General features: G+C 36.5%; 1 protein-coding gene across 1 annotated transcript in view; it reads right to left on the minus strand.

Moving 5' to 3' along the window:
• Positions 1 to 6,186: 6,186 nt before the first annotated feature.
• Positions 6,187 to 20,291, minus strand: part of LOC115214334 (G2/mitotic-specific cyclin-A-like) — a 14,632-nt gene continuing 527 nt past the window's right edge. Inside the window, exons 1-9 of the mRNA XM_029783518.2 lie at positions 19,840 to 20,291; positions 17,883 to 18,129; positions 17,525 to 17,658; positions 15,805 to 16,028; positions 14,360 to 14,435; positions 12,083 to 12,214; positions 11,400 to 11,516; positions 10,103 to 10,236; positions 6,187 to 8,040 (exon numbers count right to left, since the gene is read on the minus strand). The exon at positions 19,840 to 20,291 is cut by the window's right edge and continues 527 nt beyond it. Of these exons, the coding sequence (XP_029639378.1) occupies positions 7,983 to 8,040; positions 10,103 to 10,236; positions 11,400 to 11,516; positions 12,083 to 12,214; positions 14,360 to 14,435; positions 15,805 to 16,028; positions 17,525 to 17,658; positions 17,883 to 18,129; positions 19,840 to 20,091 (1,374 nt within the window). The 5' untranslated portion in view covers positions 20,092 to 20,291 and the 3' untranslated portion in view covers positions 6,187 to 7,982. The remainder of the gene's footprint in view (positions 8,041 to 10,102; positions 10,237 to 11,399; positions 11,517 to 12,082; positions 12,215 to 14,359; positions 14,436 to 15,804; positions 16,029 to 17,524; positions 17,659 to 17,882; positions 18,130 to 19,839) is intronic.

The following is a 20,291-nucleotide window of genomic DNA, read 5'->3' on the forward strand; positions in this document are numbered from 1 at the left end:
TCCATTGATCGTATCAGCTGGGACCCTCCTTGATAAGTAATTTGAATACTAAAGGGTTAAATTTTCTGAAAATTCAGTTTTCTCAACTTACAGAAGTTGAATGTTAATGGTGTTAGTGGATGGTAGGGAAAATCGTTGCACTCAGGTAAGGAGCAATATGCTGCTGAATTGTAATTACTGCTATGGACAAGGTTGGTGCTAGATTTTTTTTTCTTTTAAGTTGCTGCAGCTGTGGATGTATTCATGATAATAGATGTAAAGCTGGTTGTTTTGAAGTCAAACTGCTTTAAATTTCTTTGCGCTTCCTCATTTATCTCAGTTTATTTATCCAAATTCTGTGTCAGAAATTTTGCTCATGGCAGGGTACAGGCCGTTGGCTTTCCTTTCATAGTCTTATTTCTCCCCCCCCCCCTTGTATTCCATTGAGTTTTTCTTAAAAGCTTCCAGTGATTGTCAAAAAACCCGGGTTTTTTCCCCCTAAATGAATAAATCTTGGCTAAGCTTTTCCAAATTGCCACTGCAATGTCCACTGACCACTTGAAATCTCATTAAATTATATTTTAAAGCTTTGTATATTTTTTTAGAGAAGCTGGGAAGAAACTATTTCCTTCTCCACTACCACCACATCGTCATCAAGCCTTGGTTTACTAACTTGCAGTGTTTATATATATATATATATATATATATATATATAAAGACTACAGAAACATTCAACTAAAATTCTTATATACCTCACAATAAACATAAATCTCATTCTCATTTTCATATGCATGTTCTTTTTTTTTGCTCTCATTTTTTCTCTATCTCAAGGAAAATTATAATTAGGACATCAACCATGTAATTTTTAGCTGAGTAAGGGAGAAATATCGGTCTTTATTAGCTTTAGTCTAGCAGAATCGTTAGCACTCCAAGCAAAATGCCTAGCAGTATTTTGTCTGTTATGTGCTGAGTTCAAATTCTGCTGGGGCCAACTTAGCTTTTCATCCTTTTGGGGTTGATAAAATAAATACCTATTTCTTTAATACCCACAAGGGGCTAAACATAGAGGGGACGAACAAGGAGAGACAACCGGATTATGTCGACCCCAGTGCGTAACTGGTACTTATTTAATCGACCCCGAAAGGATGAAGGCAAAGTCAGGCGAAATACTGCTAAGCATTTCGCCCGGCATGCTAACGTTTCTGCCAGCTCGCCGCCTTACATGATATTATTTAGCTTTTACTTCTCTGTGATGGTTATTCTGTGGACACTTGAAACTGCCCGTCAAGGCAAAATTTGAAGAGGTGAATGTCCTTGATTTAAGTTTAAGTACGCTTGACTTAAACTGAAGTCAATAACATCAACCATTATATACAGGGTTGTAGACTTCATTACAAATTAACGCAAGATACTGATGAGTTATCCGATCTTTACCAGCCTGAAAATAGGTGTAAAATGGCAATGATACATGATACTTGGTCCCTCTCAATCCTTACACTATCCTGAGATTCTTTTTTACTAACCCATCTCACTACTTTTTCCATGGCCCTTCTGTGATCTTTTAGCTCACTTTTGCTGTTTACAGTAGTGCTTGGAAGGAAGGTGTGTAGTGTGTGATCATTACATTGACTATGACAGAGAAAGTTGTCATGGTTAATACCTGCTCAGAGGCCTATGCAAAGTTGAAGAAAGTGTACAAGATGGCTGAAAAAATGTCGATATTAAGGAATGTTTTCGGAGACCTGCAACCAGTAGAACTGATAAAAACAGCTGTGTGGGGTAATCGCTGAATCAAAATAGATTAGTTAGGGTTCAGTTCAGTCCGTTATCACTGAAGATTTGGGTATGATGTGTCTGCGCCAAAACTGCTTTCAGCTGACCAAAAAACACTTAGGTTTCAGATGCACAAGATATTGTGTTGAGAATGATGAAAACTTTGAGTAGGCCTCTGAGAAGGTATTGCCAAGCTTTTGGCAAAGCTTAATGTAGATTCTCTGCTCAACTTTGTTATGGCCAGTGATAATCACATGTTACTCACCTTCCTTCCAAGAACTGCTGTAAACAGAGGAAGTGAGCTAGAATGTTAAGACATAGTGCACATGCATAGCAGTATTCAAGGTTGATCTGTGCCCTCACTTCATTACTATAGCAAACAGTCAGGATACTTATTGATCAAACCACATATTAAAATGGTATTTATTCCTAAATTGGAAGCATGTGATTTGTTTAGAATTTCTTATAGGTTTCATTCATGCAATTGCAGTTAAGAGGCACTGCCAACTTTCAAGATAGAGATCTAAGTCCATCCAGGAGCAGTTACATTTAATAATTAAAAAAAAAGAAAAACTTATTTTCCTTAGTTTCAATATCATCTTTAAATAGTTACTTTATGCAGCAATACAAGTTCCAGTTTTTGGAACTTGGTTATTCTCTGTAAACTAGTTGAGGACCTTCTCTGATTAGCTATGGATCTTGTCAATACTGTTTGAGCTACAGTTTTATCTTGGGGAAGGGACGGAAGGCCATGTGCTAAACCTGGTGAATAGGACAGGTGCAGGAACAATACCATGTTTTACATGAGAAACTCACAAGTGAAGAGAGGGCAGTGATGGTGCATTGTCATAACGAAGAATCCAACCTGGTAGCTTTCACTGAATGTCCTCCCTCAAATACTTCAAAACATTGCAGTAATTGATGTAAGGGGAGGGGATAACTCAGTACAAAATACCAATTTCCAGGTGTGACACCTGTAGCAGGTCTTCCAAGGACATCTGCTTTTGAAGCACCCACAACACTCGAAACATTGCATACAACACATTACCTTGTCACTGTAAGCATGCTCAATGTCTTTGTATCCCAAGTTTAACCCTTTGAGCCCTGATCTCCTGAACTGTATTTGGCCACTGATAGAGCGATGCTATGGTATAGAGTAAAATAGCCAGCCACCGATGTTACAGGCTCAAAGAATTAATGCAGAATTTTACATTAGCTCTTTGATCCAACTTCTTGTTTGTGATGAAATTGTAGACTGCAACAAACACTTGATCACAAATTTCACAACTTGCAAAGTAAATGCAGTATTGTCACTTGGCAGACTGCCTCATGAAGTTCCCTGCACATGCAATTGTGTGCTGCCATCTGTTGTGCTCACAACATCATAAGCGGAAAGTGTAACCTCTCGAAAGAGCTGTTCTTCACTCCTGCTCCAGAGCGTCGGCTGCGGGGTCATTCCGAAAAGCCCTACCTGTGACGATTTCATCTCAATCGAAGAAGAGGAGCTTTCTCCGTCCGGGTTGCGGATCCGTGGAACAAGCTGCCAGACGAGATGGTGAAGATGTCGACGACCGCTTTGTTCAAAGTCTCCCTTGACCTCAAATGGCCTGAACTCTTTACATGAACACCACCCTGTACTTAACTCCATGTCCTTGCTTTTGAGCCAAAAAAAATTAACTAACTAACTAAGGACTATTGTAGGATCTTTTTGATACCACCAGTAAATTTATCAGATAAAGAAATGCCATGCAATTAACCTAACATTACCAATAACAAAAGAACTGCTTAAAACACTTGTTGCAATTGTTGGGTATCACCTGTGGTGAATGTGAATGGGGGTAGTAATCCTGGATGTTAAGCAACCTATAAGTATGCCATGGTTCTTATGAAAGCACATCCTTAATTAGGACCACTTCTTTCAAGCCATTATTGATATTCTACAAAGCTGAAGTGATGCCTGCTCTCACATTTGAAGCTGATGCCACTGCCACTATTGCCCCCTAGACTTTAGTCAGTAAAGAGTGTGTTGCTCACAAACCAGTTCTAGCTCTTGGTCCATAGGCATGCTGGCACCTGCTGTTCAGAACAGGCTAAGCTCAAGCTAATCTCTTATGATTAGGCCCTGCCTAATTACTATTGCCAGTTCTTCCCTGTCATGGCTACCTCTCTGCCCTTATCTTTCTAACAAGTATAGACTGATGAAGGTTCAAGTGGAACATTAATGACATGAATTTTACTGACCTTGGAGGGCTTGCAAATGTTATAGACTGCCCCTTCCCTAAGACAAAGTAGTTGGTGAAATTACTACTCCAGCACTAATTGTTATGTAAAAAAAAAAGTGGTTGGTATTAGGAAGAGCATCCAGCCATAGAAATGCCAAATCAGACAGGAGTCTGGTGCAGCTCACCAGCTTTGGTCAAACATCCAACTCATGCCAGCATGGACGACAGATGTTTAATGACAACTTCTAAGCTTCAATCAATTTTGAAAAATATCTAATAGTGCTAGCATGGCTGTGTGGCAAAAAGTTTGCTTCCCAACCATGCAGTCTTAGGTTCAGTCCACAGTACTGCACCTTAGGCAAGTATCTTCCACTATAGTCCTGGATTGACCTAAGTTCTCTAAGTATATTTAGTATGTGGAAACTAAAAGCTTGTTTGTGTCTCCTACATAATTGCTTCACAGCTGATGTTGGTTTATGTTCAAGTAACTTACTAGTTCACCAAACAGAGAATGATAGAATAAGTACCAGGCTCAAAAATGAGTATTGGATGTCAATTTGTTCAGCTAAACCTGTCATGGCAGTACCCCAGCATGGTTAAAATTCAAAGACTGAAATATATAAACAATGAAGAATTTGAGGAGGTTAATAAAATTACTCCTTTTTGACTCTTTAACCATATTTTTGTTGAAATATAATGCCTTTCAATTAATTTTTGGAAAGTTAACTTAAAAACAATTTTCCAATTTAGGTGGTGTTACACCACAAAAAAAAAAAAGTATTATACAGCTGAGAATGGTCTTGGCTGAGTTAGTAATAAAAAGATTAATCAATCTGTAACTGAAAAATTCTTTAAATAGCTTTAATTTAAATGCAAATATTTTCAAAAAATAAAATCAGTAAAAATGGCTTTTGTATCAGAGAGCTGGAGGCTCCTAAAGGAATTCAGAAATGCAGGGTACATTAAAAACGGATATATTAAAATCACTAAAAACTTAACTTTGTCATGACCACATTCCAAAATAAATATTTGTCTATGGCATTTCCAGTCAAGAACTCTAATAAAATTTTTTTCAATAATACTTTCTATTAAACTGGTGTTTGAATCAGCCCTTCAAATATGCTTACAAGAATGATTTGGTAAAAACTGTTTTAAAATAAAGCTGATACCAAGAAGATTAAACTGCTTGGATCCAGCCCACTTCTCAATACCATGTGTAAAATGGCCAACATGGAAGAATTCATTGTATCTCGAGTATATATCCCCACGCCCTTGAACAAAAACTTCATACTTTGCTTAGTGGATAACTGATTAAGATTTCAACAAAAAAAAAAAAAAAAAAAAAATCCCTGTAGATACATTGTCCATTTCTTTCCTATCATTACAGTCCTTGTACTACTGTAAATTATATAATAGTTTTATAGGTAATAGAACTAATCTGTAACAAATACTTCAGAGACATTAGGCATCCAGTTCATTATCACTAATCAAAAGATTTTCTTTTTTAAAAGAAGTTTTTTTTTTTAAATGCCTCAAACATTTTGTGACACGTAACGACTGGTCTATTCATCTAAACTTCATTTTATAGAGGATAATGAGCTAGGATAACTAACATGATTCAGGGTGTTTCTAACACTTCATTATGCATATATAAACTGATGCATTTCTGAAAGCGGGTGGACATGTTGAGTGCAGTCTTGCATTTGTGTAACTTTTAGTTTTGTATAATCATCCAGCAGAGATAGGATAGGCTCTAAATTTCAGTCACTGCTTAGATTTATACAAATTAACACTAGAAATACAGGGGAAGGCAGAAATAAGGAAAAAAAGCAGAGTGTATGAAATCAATTTCTGACTTATTTCTTTTAGAAAACTATATTATAGCATTTAACTACGAAAGAGAAGGAAAACGAAAAGTTGAAGTTAGCATTAGTAGGGCTTTCAAATCTAGAAGATTTTAATGGTAGTGCATTAAACACAGAAACATGTATACAAAGAGAGAAAATAATAAATCAGCTTTAATTTGGATATGGTTTCTAAAAAATTTTTATACCTTAATCGGAGGATGGGCAAACACCTATAGCTTTTGCTTTTATAGTCTTCACTCTCCACACTGAAACCCAGTGGAAACGGATGCAAAAATCCAGATCCTTAGTTTTCTAAAGACCACAGACTCAATGAAAATTATCTAATGATCAAATCATTTGATTTAAAAAAATATTTAGAAATTAATACAAATTAGCCAGTTATGTATTTTTAAAATTTATTTACAAATAGCTTATATAAATTTTAGATAGCGATACCACCATTTATTTTATAAGAATGAAAAATGGTGTGATTTCGGTGGATTCCAGAAATTAAGGCATAATAATAGAAAGGCAGAGCTAATTTGAAAACTCAAGCAAGTGGACAAATATAAAAACACAAGGCAGTTATTCGCACACATTCTCACGAGGATTTTCTTTGTTACATCTTAGACCAGAGGTAAGAGTAAAGACAAACTACTCGGTTATGTACTTCTGACTACTCTGCCAGCAAACTCCTGGGAGTAGGGATCCCATACATGACACACCATAATTCTGTGTCATGATACAAATCGACAGCTTTCACTGCAGGGGCTGACACTTGAGTGACTTTGCCATGAAAGGGCTGCAATTTTCAAGATAACACTACACCCACCTGGCAAAAAACCCAACTTCTGATCCAAATCTACCTTAATAAAAAAAAAAAATCCATTGTTTTAATTATACCCCACAAAAAAAAAAAATCTATATGTCTATTCAATCAGTTAATGCGAAACAGGAAAATACAACTACAGGACTGGTGCATAGGTCAATTTGAACCTCCAAGTTAAGCTGCACTAAAGCAGCTTCTCTGAATTTTTTATTTTTTTATTTAATTGCTACTAGCAATCTTCTTCACTTCTTACTCTAGAAATTTATACAAACTAAGAATTTTCCAAAGTGTTGCCCACTTCTTACTAACATTTTAGTAAATTAGCTCGTTTAAAAAAGTAAAAACAAAAAAAAAAAAGAAAACCCTCACATGGAAGATCAGAATGAGAGATGGGAGTAAGAAATTTTGGGGAAAAAAAATTATACAACATGAGTACATACAAAGTGACAATTACAGATTTTATAACAAAAAAGCTGCCTCCCAAGAGCTGTACCAGAAGATCCAAGAAGGTTTGGATCTCATTTAACAACAAAGACCAAGTGAGTTGAGTAACCACAGGCCACCATCATTACAACACAAACTATATATATATATATTCAACTTAGACACCCAGAACAAAAGATATTTAAAACACACCTAATATACATGATAGAGTTTCTTTTTGTAAATTATTAACACTATTAAAACATGCTTACATACATTAAATATACATACATCCAAATGGCTATACTATACTATACACATTTTAGAACTATATACAGATAATAACCTAGAGATTGTGTATATACATTTACAATATGTACATGACATTATGCAATATCATACACACACACACACCACACACACACACACAGAGTCACATATACACACTCCTGCACTTGTCATACACCCTCGCACATCACAAACACACATACAACCACATATTACTACACAACGAATATTAAAAGTCATCTTTTTCTGTGTTCATACATGATTTACCCTTCATAGAAACTATGTACAAGTTTTGAAAACTTCTTTTAATTTGAAATGAAGGGGAGGAATTTAAAAAAAAAAAAGCTTTCTCGTTTCTGCATTAAAATAGACTAAAAAGATTTCTTCAGTAGACAGAAGAGAAGACTAAACTGGCATGGTCTACCTTGGTCTTACAAGTTCACATTTTACACTTTGATATCAAATCACTTTCGCATCGTATGCAAGAATATATATTCTTGGGAACAGAAGAAACTATATTCGGTCTCGTTTCTTCACACTTTTTCTACAAATTCAAAAAGAAATGAAACTGATGTGGAGAGTAGAAAATATTCCTTTTCTCTTTTCTTTTCTAATTTTTTCTTAAGCGACCTTGAAATTTTTTATCTGTAATGGAGGAATTGTTGCCACCTTCAAGAACCTAGAAAAACAGAAGGACATAAGTATTAAGATCAAAATCAAATAAAAATATAAAATCAACTTTACTATAAGCACAAGGCCTGAAATTTGTGGAGTAGGGACAAGTCAATTACATCAACCCCAGTGCTAAACAAGTACTTAAAACCACAAAGCATTTTGTCCAGCATACTTGTGATTCTGCCAGCTCACTGCTCTCAATAATGATTTTAATTATGGCACAAGGTCAGCAATTTTGAGGTGAGAGGACAAATTGATTACATTGACCCCAGTGCTCAACTGGTACTTATTTTATCAACCCAAAAGAGTGAAAGGCAAAGTCAACTTCGGCAGAATTTGAAGTCAGTGAGTCAGAAGAAATGCCAAGAATCCTCTCTGATGCATTAACAATTCTGCCTGCCCACCACCACCACCTTAATAATAACCTGAGACATGCACACAATTATAGAAGTGCACAATAAAAATGCTATGGTTGCATGAAAAGTACATCAGTAAGATGCATCTGCAAGTAGCGTATGTAATTTAGCTGCTGGTCACTTCTGACTTAGCCGACTACATAATTAAAGCATTGGAATTAAGCAAACTTGTGATCAGTGTGACTAGCACAAAGGATAGCTTACATCCAAAACTATGCTAAACACTTCTCTAAGATGCAGAAACCCGCCAAGTAAGTACTTTATTATTTAACCCTTTCGTTACCAACCTGGCTGAAACTGCCTCTGGCTCTGTAGTACAAATAACTTGTTTACATAAGTTTTGAATTAAAATTTTCCACCAAACCTTAGTCATAATTTATGTTCCTAACACTAGCTTAATAACTAAATTCTTTGTTATATTTAAAGTAATTGAAACACAGAGCATCTCAAAATAAATACAGTAACAAAAGGCTTAATGTCCACTTTCCTAAACTTAAATAGAATTTGTTGGAATAGATTTCATACAATTGAATGCCCTTTCTGTTGCCAACCCTCATGCATTTTCGAGGAAGGTAATATTTCTTATAGATACATTTCTCACAGAAGACTGGAATTGAACAACATATCTATGATGGTGATACTTGTTAACAACCTTCAAGTCATTTCTTGAGAAGAGTACACACAATGGGCTTATTTTAGTTTTCATCTACCAAATCCATTTACAAGATTATGATTGGCTGGTGACTTTAGAACACATTTGTCCAAGGTATCACACAATAGGACTGAATCCAAGACCACATTGTCGGGAAGCAAGCTTCTTACCCACACAGTCAGGCTTGCGCCCACTTCATTAGTGTTAACTTAAACTTTACATTATTCTGACACACAGCTCAGTTGTGAAAGACCAGTCATCGTTCACGCATGTGACTTTGAAGTGCTCTCTTAACCAGTCTGCTTGGTATGGCAACTGTTCAAACATACATTCAACAGAATTTACTATGGAATTTTCACTAGTGTTTAAATTTGGAGCATCATTCTTATACAATGAAAACCTGTAGTCAGTCAAAGACAGTAGTAAGGCAGCATAGGACAAACATCTGTTTTAATGTCTACCTTTTGCATGCTTGTATGAGCAAGACAGAAATTGAGGCAGATTTTCCACTGTTGGATGCATTCCTAATACCCTTATCTATTCCTAAGCAATATTGCTCCATGGCCAGACATGTTTTTTATGGAAGACTGAAAACAATGTGTGGCAGTGATACATTTACACCATCATGTAAAGTCAAGACAAGCACACACAAAGAGGATGGGTTTCTTCCAGTTTCTGCCTGCCAAATTCAGTCACAAGGATTTGGTTGATGCAGGGATATTACAGAAGACACTTGCCCAAGGTGCCGTGCAATGGCACTGAACTCGAGACCACGTAGTTGGGAAGCAAGATTTTCAACCACATGATCACACCTGTACCTCATTTATTCTAAACTGAAGTTTTCCTTCATCATTCTGATCCAATCTATGCATGAACAAAATCACAGAAACTTAGCATAAAATAAGCATGAAGATACATAGAATACAACATGGAATGGTATAGTTAATGCTTACCAAAGTCAAATTGTGAAAGAAAGCATGAGATGCTACAATACTTACTTGTCGGAACTGTATTTTAAATAAATCGCCTGTTGTGCATGCTTGCTTGCAGATTTGTGGGTCACATACAACAGTTTCACACACGATTGGAAGTCTGACACGGAATACCCAGTTAGCTGTTCAAGTTCAGCAACCTAGAACCATGGGGAAGAGAGTGATAAGTGTGAGAGTGAAGTGGGAAGGTTAGCAAGCTTAAAAAGTATTAGAATAGGAGTAAACAAGAGCTTTGATATGGGAGCTCAACATGCTAGAAATTATGTTTCCGATTCAGGCCCAAGCCCAGGAATTTTGAGTGGGATGGGGTTATAGCAAATACGATCAACCTTCAAAAGGTCAAACTGCAAAGTTGACCCTAGTGGGATTTGAACCTAAAGAGCTGAAAGAAATACAGCAAAACAGTTTTCCTATGCTGCAACAATTCTGCCAGCTAGCTTACATAATTATCATTTAATGTCATGGTTCCATGCCTGCATGGGTTGGACAGCTTGACAGGCTCTGAAAAATACAGAGCCCCAATGTCTGCTTTTGGCATGGTTTCTATGACTGGATGCCTTTCCTACTTCCGACCACTTCAGAGTGTACTGGGTTCCTTTTTCATCCATGCAGCCCACAAGGCCAAGATCCCTTTGACAGAGTAGGGCCAGTGACATGCTAAAAGATGAATTTAAGTGTGAAAGTAGAGGCCAGAACAGAATCGGTTTCTTGTTGTAGAGGAGCTACATGGTTATCCACATTATAGAACACGGCATGTGAGAGTGGCTGACCATTCAAATTACATGGTTAAAAACAAAAAAGGATAGATAGTGTTGGTCATTGGTCACAGCCTCTTTATCTGTGGCTAAATTATACTGGGATGGTTAGGGGCCTGTCCAATAGAAACAAGTAAAAAAAAAAAAAAAGATTACTATAAACACACAACCCACAAAATTTGTTGGTTTCCTATATTGTATTTCCATGCTTGTATAGGTCAAACTTTATTGAGGTGAATATGACCAGACATTTTCACGGAATATTAGAAATTAATAACACTGCTTGTATATGACTTACATTTACAACTATGAGATGGCGTCAAATCAAGGAGACAAACATTCTCACACACACACACTTTCAGTGTACCAAATCCACTTACAAGGCCTTTGTCAGTTTGGGGCTATCATAGAAAACCCATGCAGTGGTACTGAACCCGAAACTATATGGTTGGGAAGCAAACTTAACCACACAGCCACATCTGCACTTATGTGGCTGTGTGCTTATAAAGGGTATAACTGTCAATGAAATACATATATAAATAACCTACCCATGACACTTCACAGCCCAAAGTTTTTGCAGCAAGGAAGAAAGCGGCAGCAGCAATGATGCTAGGTTTATACTGGAGATAAGGGTCAGCATCCAGCAAGGTTAACTCAAGAAGAAACTGGAAAGTAGGAGGGGGCAAAATAAAAAATTTAATTGAACAGAAAACAATATATTTATTACATTAAAATTTTCATCTTAAGGTACTATTTTTCTTTTGAAAATTAGTATATAATTTGTAATAAGCACCAACAAATTTGATAAAAGTTAAAATTATAATTATTGTATGTATACTATTTTTCTTTACAATTCCCTAAGTGGCAAAAGTATACTTCCAAAATTACCTATCATACAAGTAGTTACTATATTTTCCAGTATACAAGTCAAATGTTTCAGACCAAAATTTACAGCCAGAAAAGGTAGATTGACTTATATTTGAAGACAACTTCGGAAGATTAAAAAATTCAATGTGAAATGCAAGATTTGGAAAGATAGTGACGATGTTTTCACCATATAAGACATCAACTTGTATGATGGAAAATGCAGTAAATAAAGAGCTGATAGAATCAAAGATATCTGAATAAGGAAATCTAAAAGGAAAACTTCACAGGCAAAAATGTAGAGGAAAAAAAAAAGCTGATGGAAAGGTATTAATGTATCACTTAAAAAGTTATTTAACCAACTTACTCTAGCCAAATATTGAAACTGTTTCTTGTCTAGTGTAGCTTCATGAAAATAGTGGTCCAAGAATGTTGTGGCAGTAGGAACAGCAACAGTGAATGACAAAACCTTCAAAATCAGTTGCTCCATTTTCAAAACCTGTTGAGGAAACAAATATAGATTCATAAATTGTTACTTTAGAGGCCATCCTAAATCTTTGAGATTGTAGCACTTGAAATACATTACTAATCTATTTTAGTGATATGTTTTAATTTAGATCACTTTAAAACAGGGAGGTTGTATTGTAGAAGTGATCCCAGCAGGCATGGTATCAAAAGGATTAAGTGACAATCCCTCTTCATTATCACTCATCCTTTACTCACTACCACTACACTCACCTAGCACTCTTCACTGTTCACGTTTTTGCAGAACCTCTTTACCAACAATAAAGTTAAGGAAACTTTCACTATTTTTATTTTTCTCTTCCATTAGAGCCGTCTATCCCTTTTTCACTTAGTTTCACTTTCATCAATTGTCATGCAAGGAAAATGAGACCCCTTGGTACTGATGAATGAATGGAGGCAACATATGGCAGAGAGGGGCCATATGCCGATGCCATAAAATAGTGGTGATGAGCTGTCTGAGTGTTCCCTCAAAATACAAGGTGAGTAGGAGTATAGGTAGGTAAAGGTTGTGTGTGTGTGAGAGAGAGAGAGAGAATGGGTGAGAGTGAATATAATGAAGAACAAGTGTAGAGGGATATGTAGGTGACAATTGTAGGAAATGGATTGGGTTGAGGGGGTAGTTGTAGTGAATGGAGGATAAGGAGTAGGGTTATCAATGATGCACAAGTCAAGGGGAAGTAGGGGAGAGTAGGAGAGGATTGACAGTGCAGAAAAGTTGGCATAAAATATATTGAAAAGATTAATACAAATTAATGTGAACTTTGAGTTGGTAAGTTGGTACAAGGCCCACTTACACACATATACCCAATAATGTCGAATTAAGGGGGAAAAAAAAAAAACTACATCTTACATGAATTTTCTCACCAAAGCATTCCAATAAAACATTCAGTTTGATAAACTGTAAAGAGTTTCTACCCAAAAAATTTTTAAGCACTTAATGGAAGGTGGGTATGAAAACCTCAGTTGGCGCGTCAATACTAGTTACAACATTTGTCAAAACACACCGTCTTTCAAATTAAGTTTGAAAATGAAGAATTTAGTGAATTTGTCACCATTAAAATAGCATGAAATTTTGTTAGGTTTTAATTTAGACCTCTTTAAAACGAAGGCTGATCCCAGATGGGTTCATATCAGAAGGTAACTTTAGTCACAGATCAACATCATCATCATCATCATTTAATGTCCGTTTTCCGCGCTAGCACGGGTCGGACGCTTCGACCAGGGTCTGGGAAGCCAGGGGCTGCACCAGGCTCCAGTCCGATCTAGCAGAGTTTCTACAGCTGGATGCCCTTCCTAACGCCAACCACTCCGCGAGTGTAGTGGGTGCTTTTTATATGCCATCAGCACAGGTGCCAGGGGGGTCCGGTATCGGCCACGATCGGTTGGTGCTTTTTATGTGCCACCAGCATGGAAGCCAGCCAAGGCGGCGCTGGCATTGGCCATGTTCGGATGGTGCTTTTTATGTGCCACCGGCACGGGTATCACAACTACCATGTCCATTGATATTTATTTCGATGTTCATGTACTTGACTCAACAAGTCTCAAGCACAGCAGGATCTTCTGGAATCCAAGGTACTTTGAATGGGCAGGGGCTATGCGGGACTGGTGCAGGAAGCAGCCCGGGTCTTTGCAGTCACAGCATATCTCCAGAGATCTCGGTCCTTCATTCAGTTAATTAAAAAACCCTCAAAGCAGCAAACTGACAATCATTAACATGTTGGATAAAATGCTCACAGGCATTTATTCCTCCTTTTTACATTGTGCTGAAATCCTGTTGAGGTAAACTTTAGCATTCATTTTTTGCAAGGTCAATAAAGAACCAGTCACAGCATCATTCAGATGTTACTAATACTATAATAGTAATAAAATAGAAAAGAATGAGAGGAATTTAAGGAATTTCCAGTTCAAATATTACTGAGTCAATTCTGAAGATGTAGAGTTTAAACAGAATCCAGTGAGTTCACCATAAAAACCAAGTACAAATGCTATAATCTTTCAGAAGGCAGAGATTAAATAGCTTCAACAAAATATACAGCTTAAAAAAAAAAGAAAAAAAAGCTATGCAGTATTTACTTAATGAATTTTTCAGCAGCAAATATTTACAAAATCTAGCTCTTACCTGATTACGAGAGTAAGTGTCATCAGTGATATAAACAAATTCTCCAAGATCCGGTGCCTCAATTTCTTCAAATTTCCTAAATGTGAATCCAAAATAGTTCTGCATCACTGACAAAATTTATAGACTTTGTCCATCCAATAAGATGGTTATTAGCTAAGACATGAACATTTAAAAACATAGAAGAAAGGAAATAAAACTTCATGTGTTTCCATAAAGAATTAATGAGTGTAGCAATAGGTAACCATCCAAGTATTTCATTTGTCAATTTACAGCAAAAAAATTAAGTCAGTTTGCACATACACACAAAAACCTTAAATTTAATAAAATAACTGGCTGATGTTTTGAAAAAAAAATTTCACATGAAGTGATTTAAATTAAAATCTGCCATCAAAATTTCATGTTAATTTACATTCCAAACAACTTAATGACAAATTTATTTTACAAAATTTTTCATTTTCAAAATTAACTGAACCAAAAGCAATGTTTGTCTACAAAAATATGGCTATAAAAGAGTTAAAGCAGGAAGTTTGTACTATAGTACCAAGGTTGGTCTTGAGTGGGTTGCTTTTAAAAGGGTTGAAATATTTCCCTATGAGGAGGCAACTTGTATATAATTGCTCAAGTTACTAAAAATTCTAACTAAACCTCACTCAAATCACAACCTATTGTATCATGTATCACAAATAAGAGACTTGATAATGTAGTGCAAGATATAGACAAGATTGTTATGACTGGAATGTCCTTGACCACAAGTCTGCATCTAGGGTCAAAGGGAATGATTTTTACATTTAATGCCCACTTTTCCATGCCTGTAAGGGTCAGACGGAATTTGTTGAAACAGATTTTCTACAGCCAGATACCCTTGTCGCCAACCATCTCCTGACTCCAAGTAATATTGCTTCATAGCCAGACATGATTTCCATGGAAAACTTGAAAATCATTGCTTGTATGATTGAAGCTTGTTTACAGCCATTACACAAGACAAGGGTACATACACACAGGGCTTCTTTCAGTTTCTGTCTACCAACTCCACTAGTCCAAAGTGCTGTACAAGAGGATAGTACCAGAGACCACATGTTCAGGAAGCAAGCACACAGCCAAACCTACACCTATAACTAGACAATTCAGATTACTGAGATCTTATGAAAAATTCTAAGGAAGATGGAAAAAGTGTCACTCATGAAGATATTTAACCCCCTCGTTACCAACCTGGCTGAAACCAGCTCTGGCATCGAGTACAAATGTCTTGTTTCCATAAGTTTTGAATTAAAATCTTCCACCAAACCTTAGTCACAATTTGTTTCTAACACTAGCTTAATGATAACTAAATTATTTTACTAAATTCTTTGTTATAAAGTAATTGAAAGAAACACAGAGCATCTCAAAATACAGTAACGAAAGGGTTAAATGTTAAGCTGTTCTTGAATAGAAATGGAAGAACTTACGATGCAATGAACATACATGCGGTCCCCAACAACTGCAGTTTTCCTCGATTGACAGCCATCACAGAGAGAAATCGGTCAATATAATTCACAGCCAGAAATAATGTGTCAGAGAGCAATTTGTATTCTTCAGTCACTTCAACCAACCAGTCCACAAGAATGCTACGCATACTGTGAGTAATATCTGTCTGTTTGTTCATATATGTTGGTCTGGGACGGTTTTTCTCCTGTAAAGATAATATCACATTGAAAGAATAAGCAATTTTTACAACTGACCTGAGAAAGCTAACAAGTTTAACATTTTAAGATTTTACTATTCAGTCATGTCCTGTGAAAATCACACTTCCATGTAACCCTTTTGATACCAACTCATCCAAGATTGTCTCTAGTTCTATGATACAAACTTGTTTCAAAGTGTTCTAAATTAAAACCAATCAAAATTTTGGGTATGTTTCAAACATCAGCTTAATACTTAATCCTTTCTTACTTTGGCATAAGGTCAATAATCTTGATGGGTGGAGAAGTGTGAAATTGACCTTGGCAGCTTCTGAACTCAGAACAAAGATGGACAAAATACCATTAAACATTTTATCTAATGCTCTCTCAATTCTGCTAGTTTGTCACTTTAGTTATTTTATTACATTCATTTTCAAAATTAATTGAAACAGTATCTCAACAGAAATATAACAGCAAAAAGGGTTAATGTTACTGTCTTTTACAGGTGCCAGTTCCTACTCCACCAACTTGAACACTAGGCACTAATAAATTACCTCTTAACAACACAATCACTTCTGGATAAACTACATTTGGAATGGGAAATGGTTGACAAAATTCCAACCACCAACTTATATATCACGACATACTACTGAAAGAGAGATGAACCTTAATCTTAAATCAGCTCTAGTTGTTTATATTCCTCAATTCTTTCAGCATATGTTTATCACTCTTCCTAAGCACCATAACCAACAAGTCGCATCGCTTTCATCCCTATCCTGTCTACCGAATCATTACTATTCTGCAGTTCTTCACCACCTTATCACCAGTTATTCCCCCACCACATATCCATCCCTCAATCCTATCCAACTTTTACAGTTGTCACCTACTTTTCCCCATCTTGCCTACTTATCCCTCAAAGCTTGTTCATTATATTCACTCTTCACAACATTCTTGCAACCTCTATTCACCCACATTCTGTTCTGTTGCTGCTCACTTTTACTCACCTCATACCTTGAGGGTTACACCCTGATGTATTACCACTATTTTTTATCGCATTCCAGATCCACCCTAATTACTCCCAACCTTTTTTCACATATGTGAGCAGTCATTGTAGTTCTACATTATGAAATTTATTCTGCCTCCTCCTCTCATAATTTAACTCATCTCTTAGGATTCATAATCTTGCAAGCTACATGGCAATCTCCCTGGTGCCATGAAAAGCACTAGTACATGCTGTAAAGTGGTTGGGGTTAAGGACATCCAGATGTAGAAACCATGCCAAAGTAGACAGTGGAGCTTGATGCAGTCCTTGAACCTATTGTATCCTGTTAAACCATCCAATCCAAGCCAAGCCAGTATGGGGACAAGGCCATTAAATGAAATACAGTGATGACTTCACTGAAGATGAAGTGAGATACTCCTGACTACCACCATATATCCCACTTCAAAATTCCACATTCAAATAAAACCACAGGTAAAGATAACAATACAATGAATATGAACCAACCTCAGACTCTCGAATGTACTGGAAAATGTCATTTTTATATGTATCATAGGGTGAAAGAGAATGTATAACTTCTTTAGTTTCACAGATACTTGATTGATCTAGGCTTGTATCAAGAACCATGGGAGACTCGAAATCTGCAAGAGGAAAAAGAAAAAACAAATGCAAAGTTAAATTCTTTTTGCTTTATGTGTATTAAGTACATGCATATGTATACACACAAAAAGTCTTAAAAAAGGTCTAACAAGTTTCATCTAGTTTCCAGCCCAGAAACTTATGAAATGCAGAGCTAAGTAGTCATCCTTACAGTGTACCATCATTTAGAATTATAAGCCCCTTCCAGAATTCAATTCTAACTTACCCACTCCATAAGTTTGCTCGAGACGTTCAAAGGGTTGTTTTGGTAGTGCAGTGACTGCAGCATGCATCTCGAGCTTGCTCTCAACAGCCAAATCCTCCTTAGAGAAGGACATATCTTCAGCAGATTCCGAGTTCTCTTCATTGTCCACGTGTATTTTGAAGCCTGACTTGCGAGGTATGTGATCATAGTCGGTAACTTTGTACTTCTGTTGAAAATCGTTTTCATCTTGTCCAGAAACAGACCCAAGCTAGAAATGTAAAAAGTAATATGTAATATATCAGAGATGAAAAAAAAAAATGGCAATATTAAATTACCCCCAATTAATCTAACGATGCTATGCACAAAAAAACTTCTGCATCACTAAATTATTGCTGTGAGGGGAGCTTCTGCAAGGTCGCTATACTTGCTAGAAATGGATGCCAAAAGTTCCTCAAATTAAACTATCGTCTTAAAAATAGAAGGAATAGCACACGATTAGAATGTCTAGTCCGTGATCTACTGATCGATCAAGGTTAATCGTCAGCGTAGTTGAAACGTCTACAAACAAATTAGCTTTATTACAGCAGGGTAGAAATGTCAAACCGAACCAACGACCTTGTTTCAATTCCTTGAGGTTTAAAAACCAGAGGAGACAAAAACTAGTCATCTCAAACCCGCAACTCAACAGCTTAAGCCCATATCGCTAAAAACGTTTCACCCATACCTCGGGAGTAAGTAGGTGTTTAAATAAACACCAATTACATATATTCGAATAGAACGGATCACAAATATCGCATCCATATACAAAAGAGTCTCAAGGGCCAAGAAGAATATTTGGCGCCGGCACAAAAAAAGCCCCCCCAAAAAAAACTATCGCCTAAATTGTAACGCAAAACGATAGGGAACAAAAGTGTAATGCTTTAAGGGAAAAAAGGGATTCGGAGGAAAGCTGCTTTGTTAATTAGTCCGGGAAGAGGGTGCCTGCAATTTAAACCACGGATACAAAAAACGAAAAAGTTGAATGAAATGAAAAATGCAATGGTGGAGGAGTTATCTGTCAAATACGGCGAAGTGGTTGTTTAATGAATAAAAGTAGTTTGTGGTGGTGGTGATGGGGAAGGCACTTGAGAGCTTTCTTTTTCTTTAGTAACAGCTGTGCGACGGTGAAGAAAGATGTGGCGGCCAACAAGCTCCACCGCCACAGCAGAAAACGAGAAAAAAAAAAACGCTAAAGTGTTACACATCAGCTGAATACGTTTACCTATTTTATATAAGTTTCAAGGATACACAGGTAAATCGATGTTATATGGAAAAAGAGGAAATTAAATAAGACGGTTTATAATTCAAAGACATTAATGACGTAAATGAAATCGAAACCGGGCCGCGAATTTTACTTCGCGAGTGGAGACAGAGTTATTCAAATTTCTTCTTCATGAATTTGATACTCAAGGAGAGTTTTTTTTTTCCTCCTTTTTGAAAGCATTTTCTTCCCTAAAGTTTGTATGCGTTTGGCGGTTTTCATTAGGAAAATGTACGTTCTATATTCCTGGCAACCCACATTATATATCACGTTGGTAATGACTATGAATTTTTAATGTATGCATATGAACATTGCAGAAAAGTTCTTTAATCTCTACCTTAATATACATACCATTTTAATCTTTTTCAATTTATGTAAGTGCTCACCTGAAACGCTTTACATTTATATTGTGATTAGGCTTAGCACCACAATGTTTCGAACAGATGAAAGTACCCCATCACCACTTTTTCACACTTCATCGGCGTAAAAATAAAATTTAAAAAACCTAGAATACTGCTCCCGACCAAAGACCTTTTGAGCATTGCTACCGACATATTTTGGTAAAGTTTTAGAACACTATGAAAAAACAAAAGCAAACAATGGTCTCGATTACTAAATTTATAAATCTTAGGAGCAACGAAAGCAGAGGAGCTGCTACATACAAAAAGTCATACATACCTTTGCATTTCTCAACGGGCGCTTTCGTTGTTGGGTTACCGGTACATTTCTGTCCAAAAATACCTTCAGATCGCTGCCGACAGAACGGCCGAGTTCACCGAGGACTTCTCGTTTCTTTTGGTTTCGACCGAAACGAGACACTGCATCGTTTTCAGTTGGGACCCGGTTTTCATCATTGATTAATGCATTCTCCTTAAGTATTCTGGCAGGTTGTGCAAGTAGTCGGTTAGTACCATTGTTTTGAAGCGACATTGTTGCTGTCTCTTGGTAATTTCTCTGTTCGTGGCTAGTGATATCCAGCTACCCACTGATATAATGTAGATATGTTATATTTATAATGCTTGTAGATTATCTTCCTTTCCTTTTGTGTTGGTAATGTTAATAGTGTATGTGTATATGAGGGGTTGGATTTTTTAAGCTTGTTATCACTCAGAAATAATACCAATATATCT

This window comes from Octopus sinensis, linkage group LG7 (genome assembly GCF_006345805.1).
Source record: "Octopus sinensis linkage group LG7, ASM634580v1, whole genome shotgun sequence".
Taxonomy (NCBI): Eukaryota; Metazoa; Mollusca; class Cephalopoda; order Octopoda; family Octopodidae; genus Octopus; species Octopus sinensis.